Genomic DNA, 12565 nt, shown 5'->3' with positions numbered 1-12565 from the left:
GTGGTTAAGTACACACAGGCAGTGGGAAAGGGCTTTTTCAAAGACATGGACATGGTTGTGATTGTTTTTAGAGGGTTTCTGTGGTAATTTCCTAAGATGGGAAAAAAGTAAGGGAAGTCCCGGTGTCGGAAGGGGCTGAGTTGTCCCAGGAGGAGTCGTGTTCATTGAAGTGGGCGAGGAAGATTCCCAAGAGCGCCTTGTCACAGGACAATGTGAACTTTTGCAGCATTTCCTACCTCATTTTCTGATTTTCTGTGTTCTGATTTATTTCCAGTGCTTAATGGCAGAATAGTTGGTCCAAATCTCTTGCATAAAAACAGATAACAGATAAAAATCTCTATAGTCCCAAACATCTCCCTCTTCTTCTACTATTTAGTCTGATTTTTTCCCCATCTTCAGATCTCACTGCAAACCCCCTCCTTTCCTTACAGCTCCACTCCAAGCACTTGCTTTGTTGTTCATCTTCCCAGCACACACTTAGAGTAAGAAATAGTAAAAAAAGCAGAGTAAAACCTGTGCACACCTGAGAAAACCAATTCTCGAGACTGTGGTTGTGACAAGCTGGGCTGGGATGTGGGAGCTGCAGAGAGCTGGATGAGGGGAGGCTGCTCTGATTTTGGGGTCTATTCCAGCACGTCTGCGGGGCTGGGTGATCCTTGTTACCAGGTTATTCTGCCTGAGGGTGCCTGGGGGCTTCACTGCACATCAAATAATGACGCTCTCCCTGCTTACACGCAGGTGGAAATGCCTTTTGAGGGTTCCCAGCCAGAGGAGGCTGGGAGCAGAGCTCCCTGTGCTGGGTGAAGGCAAAGGCTCAAAGCCAAGGGTGCCAAAGGTGCGTGAAGGAAATTAATTCCCCTTTTCAGAGTGCCACAGTCATGGTTTCCTTATATTTCTTACATTGTCTTTATCCCCCATGTGCTGAGAGGAGCCCAAAGGCACCACCTTATGGTGCAGTTTAAACCCCCCGATGAAGTGACTCATTACAGGGGGTAGAAAACAGAGCATGGGCTGAAACACCCGCCAGGATTTCTGTAATCTCATGGAAAAAGGTTGGATGTGTGCATGGAGACAGGTCCCACTCATGGTGCTGCCTCATCTTCTGGCAGCTTTTGTAGTAGACACAGCCCCTGGTGGCTTTGGGGTTGTTTTCTTCTGGAGACTTTGGGGGTATTTAGAATTTTTTTATAATACAAACAACAACTTGCAAGATTCAGTGATTCAATATGATGAGTGCAGGGAGAGTTGGAGGGGCACAGGGTGTTTCATAGCATCCCGCTCCCTCAGGAGCAGCACTTGCCCAGCATGGAAAAGCAGGAATGTATAATGAAATATTTGGGATCTGATTATTAAACTGGGCATTATTCTGGTGGAATGGGATGTATGTGGAGCAGGGAGCCACAGGGCACTTCTGCAGCACTGCCAAGGATCAGGTTCAGTATTGGGTAAAGCATTAATGGACAGAAATGACCAAAATTCCTTGTCCTAGGTGAGGTTTCTGTGAGATTTCTCCCTGCATTGCCAGCCTTCCACAGCTGTCCCGGGCTCCGTGGTCAGCGAGCATCCCTCACTGGTGAATGAGGAGGGAAAACATGAAGGTTTTGGGTTCCTCTCAGGGCTGTTGAAACACCCATCACATCACGGTGCCTCTGCTCCATCCCCTCATCCCGACACAGCACCATGGAGCTGGAAGGGGACACTCGGGGAGCCGTGCCTGGGCTCATGGGAGCGCTGCCAGCATCCGCCTCGCTGCTGAAAATACACTGGTTGTGGTTTATTTATCCTGGAGAGGGAGCAGCAGGTTTTCCTGCGCCAGGCCCTGAGGCTGAGGCAGCAGTTTTGCTCCCAAACTTTGTTTTCCAGGGTCTGAGCTGTGCCTTGGGGGATGGGCAGTGGTGAGGAGCCACAGAGGTGACGTGATGGGCATTTTGAGGGGTGCAGCGATGGGGATGAATTGGGCATCTTCTCCCAGTCCAGGCCCCGGGATTGTAATTTTGGTGCTTTTTCCTTGGAGAATAAAAGAGACGGAGTCAAGGGGCTGCCATGCCCCCCATGCTGGAGTCATCCTCTCTCCCACAGCCATGAAAGCCGACCGCAAGCGCTTGAAGGGGGAGAAGACAGACCTGGTGAGCCAGATGCAGCAGCTGTACGCCACGCTGGAGAGCCGAGAGGAGCAGCTCCGGGACTTCATCCGGAACTACGAACAGCACAGGAAAGTGAGTGCAGAGCCCAGCACCATGGTCTCGTGGCACAGAGGGCTGGCAGCAGGTTGAGTGTGAAACCTGGTTTGTAATCAGGGAAAATCCCACGAAAGCTCCAGCTGGACTCCGGTGGAGTTGGGATGGACCACAGCAGGTTAAAGTTAAATAAATGCTGGAGGAAATAGAGCCAGACCTGGGGAATTTGATGTAATTTTAACCAGGTGCACAGTGAGCACTGCTTTTTGGACTGGCTGCATTCCGGATCTCCCCAAAAAGGGCTGGCATTCCTGCCAGCACAGGGCTCTTGTGACACCTGAAGATACTGCTCGTGGTTGGGTGGTCCCCAAGGGGGTTGTGACAGAGGCATTTTTAGTAGCATGTGGATTTTCCCTTCCTGATGGCCACCCCCTGTCCCGGCAGGAGAGCGAGGACGCAGTGAAAGCCCTGGCGAAGGAGAAGGACCTCCTGGAGCGGGAGAAGTGGGAGCTGCGGCGGCAGGCCAAGGAGGCCACGGACCACGCCAGTGCCCTCCGCTCCCAGCTCGACCTGAAGGACAACCGCATGAAGGAGCTGGAGGCCGAGTTGGCCATGGTGAGCTGGATAATTAATATAGATCTGAGTGCTGCAGTGGTTGCACTACTGCAATACTGAGAGGAAAAAACTCCATCTCTCAGAAGGAGCTTGATATCTTTGGCACAGGGAACATCACTCAGAAATAACTTGATATCCCTGGCACGGGGAGCGGCACAGTTTGGATCTTTGCTTGCCCAGGGGAGGGTGGGTTTGGTGTGCAGTGTGTTGCTGCTTGTTCTGCTGCTCCAGGAGATGTTCATATGGTTTTCCCGTTCCATCACCACCACCTCGCTGTCCTTCCCAGGCCAAGCAGTCCCTGGCTACGCTGACCAAGGACGTACCCAAGCGCCATTCCTTGGCCATGCCGGGCGAGACGGTGCTGAACGGCAACCAGGAGTGGGTGATGCAGGCTGACCTCCCGCTGACCGCCGCCATCCGGCAGAGCCAGCAGACCCTCTACCACTCACACCCCCAGCACTCGGCGGACCGGCAAGGTGGGCACCCCATGGATCAGGACATGGGCAAGTCTCAGGGACAAACCCCTTCTGGGGAGGAAAGAAGTTGGTTAAAACCACTCCCCCCAAATATGTTTATGGAAGTGCATCAGAGGCTTTGCTGGTGTTGACTCCCTGTTTTCCCCCTGCCTTCCAGCGGTCAGAGTGAGCCCCTGTCATTCCCGGCAGCCGTCCATCATCTCCGACGCCTCCGCGGCCGAGGGCGACCGGTCATCCACGCCGAGTGATATCAACTCGCCCCGGCATCGAACACACTCGCTCTGCAACGTAAGGCCCTGCCTGGTGGGGGCTGTGGTGCCCTGATTTGGGGAGATTGGCTCTGGGGGTTCTGCGGGGCCTCTGCTTCCCAAAACAGCATTGGGTTTGGAGTGGGGAGCACATTGGGGCTTGGTTGACCTGGAAAGCTGCTGCCCTGGGGTTTGTCCCAGCCCCACTGCAGTTCAGCTGCACAAATGCTGCCTTTTGCCATGGGGGGTGGATGGTCTCAGGCTGTGTTGGGGTTGATTCAATGGATCCATCTCCTTGTGTCATAGGGGGACAGTCCTGGACCGGTACAGAAGAACTTGCACAATCCAATCGTACAGGTAGGGCACAAATCCTCTCAAATCCTGCTTGTGAGACCCCTTCCTGTGCTAGAAAGTACTCGAAGGTGGTGGGGGGGTCAGAGGCACTGATTCGGGATGAATGGAAGTCATCCTGGATTGTAAATCTGGGATGTCGCATATTCCCATAATTTGCCCTGAAACCTGGGTAATGCCGTAGGCATTCACTGAGCTCAGGCCTATCGCAGTGTTGGTTTTTAGAAGGCCCAGGCAAAGCAGGTTATTCTTCTGTATTTGGCCCTAAAACTGGGATGTTTTTGCAATTCAGACAGATGCTCTGACCATTTATTCTTGGAGCTGGAATCCCGATCCAGTTGAATTAAGAGGCCAAAATCCGAGAATGTGGAGAGGGGGCCCAATTACGCTGCAAATTCCACCACACAGGTTTCAGGAATATTATTGTATTTTTGTCCAGGATCTTAACATTACTTTGGACATGGATGAAAAGATTTTGTGGCATCTGGATGCAAATATTTTTTGGGACCTGAACTGAATGTTTTTTGGGACTGGGACCACATGGTCCATTATCCTTGGTGTGGGGGAAGGGGAAAAATAGTGAAGGAAAAGCTGGTTGCCCAAACTCATGTCTTCTCCTCCCACAGTCTCTAGAAGACCTGGAAGACCAAAAACGGAAAAAGAAGAAAGAGAAGATGGGCTTTGGCTCCATCTCCAGGGTGTTTGCCCGGGGGAAGCAGCGCAAGTCCCTCGATCCCGGTCTCTTCGACGGGACAGCCCCCGACTACTACATCGAGGAGGATGCGGACTGGTGACGGCGCCGGAGCCTCTCCCGGCACCGCACATGTACATATCCCACATCCCACATCCCCCGTCCCGCCTGTGGACGTGTTACCTGTTGTCTTGGGAGCGATGCAGCTGTGTCGTAACTACAGTTTTTTCCCTTTTTTCCATGTTTTTTTTGGTTTTTCTCCATCCTGGTAACTCCTTTGTTGTCACTTCAGTTTGTCAGTTTGGGTTGGGGTTTTGTTCCTGTTTTCAGGGGGGGGTTTCTGTTCTTTTTCTTGTTCTTTTGACAAAACTTGAAACTTGAAGGACTGCTGTGTCTCTGTAAATACCAGAAATATTGTGCACTTTGTGCTTGTGACGTCTCTTGTCCGAAACCCGCTGTTTTCCGGAGCCCAGCCCGCGGGATGTCCTTGCTTGGGGACAAAGGACCTGCCCAGCTGAGGGATCTTAGAGAGAAAACACACAAAAACAACAAAAGAAAGTCTCCTTCGCTGTGATGTCTTCCTGGCCGAGCCCCGCGGAGGCAACCCGGGCTGGTTGTTACACCTGCCGGTCTGGAAATAAGTGTTTTAACGTTCCTTTTTAGTTGTTTTAATTTATTTGCACAAACCCAGAGGAGCTATTCTAACTAAATTATTGCAGAAGTTTTGGGATTTTTATATTTTTCCACGTCGGTTGGGATGGGGCGGGGAGGAGGAAGGGGGTGTTTGTACTGTACTGTCCTGGGAAGCTGCTGTTGGGGGGAATTGGGGGTGTCGGAGCCGTGGATCTCCCACCCCGGGCTCCCTCGGCTGCCCCAGGAGCACTTAACGCCTTGGAAAACGCAAACCTAAACACGTGCCGGGAAATCAGATGGGGGGAAGCTGGTGGGAGCTTTGCCCGCTGTTTTTCCCTGCTTTTGGGGGGCTCACCCTTTGCTTCAAGTAAAATTTAGGGGGATCTGGCACAAGCTGGGAGCAGGGGAAAGGTGATATCCCAAGATATCCCGTATCCCAAGGTGTTGCCCAGATAGGGCCGGCCACCCTGCTCCAGTTTGGAGTGTTACTGCCCTCAGGGGGGCTGGGGAAATTGGTACGAGTCCCCACTGGGGAGGTTTTTCTGGCTCTGGGGTGATTTGGAAGCACAGGTGGAGCTTGTTTTTCCAAATCCCTTGGAAATGCCCCCAAACCACCCCCCGGCGCAGCGGCCGCTTCCCCTCTCCACTAACACGTGCCGCGCTCTGCTTATGCCAAGATAAGTACCTTATGCTTTAATGCTTACAATATAATTTTAAGCTCTTAAAAAAAATGTATTAAGATTTATTTAATGAACTATAATAGTGTATTATTTTTCTTAATTCCGATACGCGCGCCCTGGTTGAGAAAAAAAAGGGTATTTTGTCTTAAATCACCGAACTAAACCGATGCCCTCGCGCTGTGTATTCCATTCCAAGGGATGATGCAGAGAGGCCATGGAGGGGTGACAGAGGGACCAGCCCCCCCAGGCTCTCCTGGGGTGGCAGGGCAGGCTTTGCCCTGTGGCATCTTTTCTCTGCAGAGAAGCATTTTTATACATTTTGTTGTTTTTTGGGTTTTGTTTTGGTTTTTTTTTTTGTTCTTGCGTTTTTATAATTTAAACTCTAAACCACCAGAACAGATGAGCGATCTCCTGGTTATCAAGTAGTTTCCTTTGCATTTCAGCTTTTTTGTAAATTAGGGAATAATTCTAAAAATTACTAAGAGGATGATTTATTTAAAAGAGAACTTCGCTAAATAGCATATGAATTATGGGTAACATTAGATTTAACTTTTCCCCCCGTGAGCCGGGGAGAATCCTTGAAGGCATGGATGCAAATATAAAATTATAAAAGATCTAAATAAAGCTTATTTTAAAGTATGGATGAACTCCATGTGGTTTAATTGGAGAGCCTGGACTGGTGTTGGCATCTCTGTTGTGTCACTAGGGTGCAGGACACCCTGAGTGCCACGTGGATTTGGGGGACTCCGGGGTGATGGGAGCATGCAGGAGAAGGCTGGACCAGCTTTTCCCCAGACTAGCTGTCACCCAAATGCCTGCTCCCAAATGAAATGATGCTGGCAGGAGGCTGGGACCTTCTGCCTCTGTATGAAATGGGGATTTCAAGGGTTTAAGGTATGGATTTGGGGTGAACAGGCTGATGTCCCTCTTGGATATGGAAAATATAATGAGAAGGATCAAGAACAGCAGGAGGGATGGAGAAATCAGAAAGTGGTGTGCTCCGACTTTTGTTAATGGATAAATTATTGTTACCAATGTACAGGTTGATAAATTATTACTATTGTTACTATTATTCAAATGACATTGGTGACCTGTAGGGTTGTGCCAGCACTTCCAGTGGGGCCTGATGCCATTTTGGGGTCAATGACTGTGTTTGCAGGCTGGAGCAAAGGCAACCTGCAATGATTTTCAAGCCCATAATGAGGGTACAGATCAAGAGATCAAGAAAAGTGCCTTTTCTTTTGTTTTTTTTCCCAACAGAAACAGCCTCCTTGGGGTTTGGGAGCAGCTGCAGAGCAGGTAAGAGCCACCATAGTGTGAAATGGGGAGAGCTGGAGCAAAGAAAAATAGGAAAAACTCAGGAGAAGCCAGCTGGCTCTCCAGCTCTATCACCTGCAGCATTAATGTGAATTAAAGGTGGCATTAAAGGATAACTGCTGAGCGTGGCAAACACAAGCCAGGCACAGACCGTGGCAGCATTTGCTGCACTTGGAGCAGTTCCCTGCTAAGATTTGGTGTTGTCCTTTGTTCATGGGATGGGGTGTGGGTGCTCATCCATCCCATCCATGATTTTAAAAGTTTTGGGAGCCAGGAACGTGGCAGAGCTGTGGGTGCCCCACCACTCCTGGTAAGGCTTCTGCCCCTGTGCTGTGGGGACCACACCAGACCCTGTGTAGGGGGACACAGGTGTCACCTGCTGCCCCAGCGCCACGGCAAGCAGAGGGGCCTCGCTCCCTATGTCTGTGATGTCCTGGGCTGGGGGTGGGGGGGGGGAGCGGGGGTGGTGTCTTCTTTGTGGCTTTGTCCCCCTTCACCTACACTTGCCTGGCAGTGGAGGCTGTAGGAACCTTATCCCTGCTGCATCTCTCCTGCATCCCTCTCACATCAGCCTCATCCCTGCTGCATCCCTGCTGCATCCCCCTCACAGCAGCCTCATCCCTGCTGCATCCCTGCCGTGCTGGTTGCTGCAGCACCGTGCTGCGCTGCTGCCACCGTGTGAGCAGTGCCCGAGTTTCTAGGCCCCGGGTGTGTTTGTTTTAGGTGTGACTCGCCCACATTGGTGCACTTTGCACCATGCACCTTGCTGTGCAGACGCTTGCAGAGCCTTTTCTCTGGCGAGGACTTTAGACTGAGAAAGGAAAATATCCCAACACCGCATCAGGGCATGGGTGTTGTGGGGGATGGCCAGGGTACCCCACAGAGGGGACACCCTGTGTCCCCAGCACCCTTTCCTGGTGTGTAACCCAGCTGTGCTGGTCCTGGCATCATCTCTGGTGACATTACAACAGAAGCTGCATTTACCTGCCATGCCACAGCCGTGCACTGGTAACCTGTGGGTCAGGAATGGGGCTGAGAGGTCACAGCAGGGAAACAGGGGTGAGTCTGGGACATTTCCTGCCTTGGCACTGACTCACCCCATGGCTTTAGCTGGTGATCTCCCCAGGCTGGATTTTTGGTGATAAAGAGCTAAACCGGTGTACACCAAATAGCTGAATAAATCATCAGGAGGTTGGTGGGGTTTGGCATGGGGTTGGTCACAGAGTGTGGGTGGTGCTGGTGATGCCTTAGATTTTAACTTTTCTATTTTTCAAATCCTGCACTGCCTGGTGTGTATCTCTGAAGTTTCTTGTAGCCTGTTCATTTCTGCTCTCGTGCTGGGCAGACATAACAAAGCCTCTCCGGGCCTGCTCTCCAAGGACATCCAGACTGTCCTAGGCCCAAAAAGTATAAACCAAAGAGCTGCTAAGGGGGGGTAAGCTGAGGGGAATTACATCATTAACTGAAGCTTTAATTGAAGAATTAACCCTGATATGCAAATGAACAAAACCTATAAAAGTGTGAAGAACTCGTGACCTGTTGTCCATCTTGGGGTCCATCTCAGCAGTAGCCTCTGGCCCCCAGGGGGTACCTTTGAAGGCCTTTCAAATAAATACCTACTTTTATTCCCTTACTCCTGTCTAGTCTCTGTGTCTAGGAGGCCTCTTAAGGCATCACTGGTATCTCCCCAAAAGCTGGTGTCAAGGGCTGCTGCTGAGGCTGCTGGTTTATTGTTCAGGACTGCTGAAAATTTGGGAATGTGCCTGTCATAAATTCACCTATTTTCAGTGTTTTCCCTGGAGGAGTTTTCTACTAGTGCTGCTTTGTATGTATAAAGCCAACACTGGAAATGTGTTTGAGTCCTTGCCTGCGCAGCCCCAGGGATGCAGCAGTGCCCGCGGGTATCCCTCACTGCAGACATCCTTTGGGACATCCTGCTCTGCCATTGTCCCTGCAGCTGTCCCCACTTCAGCCCCTGTCTTTACCTTCCCGCTGCCCTGACCTGACACAAGCACCAGCAGAGCACAGACCGAGCGGCTCCGCTCCATCCGACCAGGACACTGGAGCTGAGATAAGGCCTCATATCCAGGTAAGAAGGTTTCCTTGGAGTTTTATTACTGCTAGTGGTTGATTTCCCAGCATTTTCCTGTTCTTGGGCACAAGCCCTTATTTACCATCTGCTCCTGATTTTGAAAAGCGACATTCAGCTCTGCTCAGCTCTTTTAAATAACCAGCCACACGACACCACCATAGCTCTTCTCTTCCAGCCGTGTTCTCCTCAAGCCCAGGGTCTCCTGTTCCCAAGTCCTGCCCAAGCCAGAGCTTCACCAGTGGGATGCAGCAGCCCCCGGAGCAGCTCCAGGAGGAAGCAGCAGGTTATTTACTGTTATTACTGTTAACACAGAGGCTTTATTTACACTGTTTTCCAGCTGCAGACGTGCATGCGCTCGGAGTGGCAGACGGTGACCTGGCACGGTGGTTGAACTGGTTGTACCGGAACCGCCAGGTCCCGGCAGCCCCGGGGACACCGGATCCTCACCCCGCCAGGAGATGCTGGCAGGTCACACCCTCCCACCGGGAGCGTGCGGAAATGCCTCCCAAGTGGCTGGTTTTCCTCTTTTTTCCCACTTGCATGGCAGGTTCCCAGCCTGCAGCCCCGACAGGGACTCTAAAATGGGGTGTAGAAACTAAGGCGTGAGGAAGAGAGAGGAAAGTATAGACCAGTGCGTGTGGGCTGGGAATGGGATCTGAGGGAGCCCACCATGGAGCAGGCTGGGATGGGCTTTCATCCTGGGGGCAAAGCTGGGGCCCTGCCACGTTCCATTATATATTATATTTATCTATATATTATATTTCTGGTGTTAATTAGCTGTTAACTCTATTAATCATCAAACCGCAGAATAGTTTGGATAGGAAGGGACCTTAAAGCCCATCTCATCCCACCCTTGCCATGGGCAGGACACCTTCCACTGTCCCAGGTTGCTCCGAGCCGCACCCAAGCTGGACTTGAACACTCCCAGGGATGGGGCAGCCACAGCTTCTCTGGGCACCCTGTGCCAGGGCCTCACCATCCTCTCAGGGAAGAATTTCTTCTTCATATCTAATCTAGATCTACACTCTGCCAGTTTGAACCCATTTCACCTTGCCCTATCGCTCCATGGCCTTGTAATATGGTATTTATACCACAGCCATTCAGCTGTGGGTATCCAGGAGTCACCTGGAGCAGTGCTTTTGGCTCACTGTTGGAAAGTTTTGGAGGAATCCAGCAACATGTCTAGGCTTCCACTGGTGACTTTAACATACATGTTGAGCACCTTTGAGCAGGAAAAAGCAGGGAAATGTGCCAGTGAGCAATTTCTAAGGCAGGATAATGTGAGCCCCTGGCACCTCTGCATGCAGCAGGGCATCAGATGCCCCTCTGAAAGGCCCTTTTGTTGCCTGCTGGTGGCTCTGGTGGGGCTCCAGTTCCCTCCTTGGCATTCCTGTGCTCTGTACCCTGCATACCTGGCTGGATAAACACTCTGGAAAAGTCCCAGCCTGCCCTGAACTGGGCAGGGAGTGTTTGCACGGGGAGGATTTGAGCTGCCACAGATAAATCCCCACACTGGGATGGCTGCGGAGCTGGAACAGGAAATGAGCCCAAGGGATGGATGTGAATACATTATCCCACAGAGAATGTGCATCAGGGAGAGGCAGGTGCTTTAGCAGGCATCCAAGGGGTGAAGGCAAGGCCCCCCCTCCTTGATCCTGCTCCACTGCCACTGAAAAGCCCATTCCTGGCCAACATTCAGCTTTGTGGAGTGGGAACCCGAGGAGCCACGTTATGAATGTCCCCTCTGTGCTCACGGTCTCCAGGGCCTCTGCAGGGGGCTGACCTGGCTCAGGCACAGAGCTCTCCCTGCGCCGGATCGGTGACAGTTGCTGTGTGAAGTCCATGTTCCCCCCACTTTCTTGCAGAGAAAACAATTCCCTGTTATGTCTCCTGACTGCCAGAGCTGCTTGGGATGTCGGGTTTGTGTTTGACACAGGAAGGTGGAGAAGGAGAGGGGGAAATCCGCCTGAAGTGGGGCAAATTTGCCTGAGCCAGTGGCCAAGCCGGAAAATGCAAAACCATCCATCCAAGGAAAAAAACATATGCGGTTATGTTTAATAATTATTTCTTTGTATAGCACGGCTCTCAGAATTGCCCTTTGATTAGAGGGGGGAGGTCTCGCTCCCATGCGCCAGGGCAGGTGAGTCAGTGGAAAATACCATCGGCTCCATGCGGGATTGTGCTTGTAGGGAGAGACGCAGGGAAGCAAAAGGGGTTTCCCAAGCATCCTAAACACCAGTGGCCCCAAGGCAGGGCTGTGGAGCTGAGTCACGCCAGGTGATATGACACGTTTCATTGGGTTCGTGATGGCTTTTGCCTTCACAAGGTCTCGCAGGGCTTAAGGGACAGGAAAAACTGCAGTGGCTGGTCCAGCAGCATAGTGATGCAGTTTTTTCACTTGGATCGGGGAAAAACCTACCCTGAGTATCATCTCCAACAGGATTTGTGTCCTTGGTGGTGTTTGTTATTACAGCTGGGTGTGAGAAGAGCCTGGAAAAACACATCCCCATTGCTGCTGGGATGGCAGCCAAGGAGAGGTGACACTGGACACAGCATTAGTTGCATTGAAGTTTGCCAGAGCCCAGCTCTGCTCCCCATGATTCAGTCTGGAAACCATGGGGATGTCTGGCTATGAGACCAAGGCATGTGGCCAGAAGCTGTGGTGAGGGCCATGCCTGAAATGGCTCTTCCTGGCAAGTGAGTGGTTAACTGGGAGTGTTTATAGAGGGCAGCAGCCTGATAAAAAGTGTTTTCCAGGCTCTCTGTGAGTGCAAGCTTGGCTTTGCAGGGATATTGGCTTTGCTCTGTTGAATGCAGTGATGAGCCTGAGTGATTGGAGTTCCTCAAAATGAGGCTTCTGCAAACACAGCTTGGAACTGATTGAGAAAAAGCTCCACTCATCAGTAAAAGACAGTTTTACAAAGCAGGTCCATTGCAAGATGGGTTTTAAACTATAGAATAAAAACTAAAACTTGCATTAGGTGTTGGGAATAAATTTTCCCATGGGAGGGTGGTGAGACCCTGGCACAGGGTGCCCAGAGAAGCTGTGGCTGTCCCATCCCTGGCAGTGTCCAAGGCCAGGTTGGGGTGGGGCTCGGAGTAACCTGGGATAGTGGAAAGTGTCCTGCCCATGGCAGGGGGTGGAACGATACGGTCTTTCAGGTCCCTTCCAGCCCAAACCATTCCGGGATTCCATGAAAGCAGAGATGGGGGCTGCAACTGCTCCGAGGGGGTGACCCGATCGGCATCCCCAGTGTGACCCACACCTGGGTTTGGGGGTCTCTC

The 12565-nt window shown here is 51.6% G+C and overlaps 1 protein-coding gene across 1 annotated transcript in view; it reads left to right on the top strand.

The window, feature by feature from the left end:
* KAZN (kazrin, periplakin interacting protein) overlaps positions 1–4810 on the top strand; it is a gene marked incomplete at its 5' end in the record, with an annotated part of 200822 nt that extends 196012 nt beyond the window's left edge. Inside the window, 6 exons of the mRNA XM_082295519.1 lie at positions 2080–2216; positions 2622–2792; positions 3079–3268; positions 3426–3556; positions 3823–3873; positions 4494–4810. Of these exons, the coding sequence (XP_082151645.1) occupies positions 2080–2216; positions 2622–2792; positions 3079–3268; positions 3426–3556; positions 3823–3873; positions 4494–4661 (848 nt within the window). The 3' untranslated portion in view covers positions 4662–4810. The remainder of the gene's footprint in view (positions 1–2079; positions 2217–2621; positions 2793–3078; positions 3269–3425; positions 3557–3822; positions 3874–4493) is intronic.
* Positions 4811–12565: the final 7755 nt, after the last annotated feature.

Source organism: Coloeus monedula, assembly GCF_965178545.1.
Source record: "Coloeus monedula genome assembly, chromosome: 22".
NCBI classification, from domain to species: Eukaryota; Metazoa; Chordata; class Aves; order Passeriformes; family Corvidae; genus Coloeus; species Coloeus monedula.
This window is presented reverse-complemented; position numbering and strand designations above follow the sequence as displayed.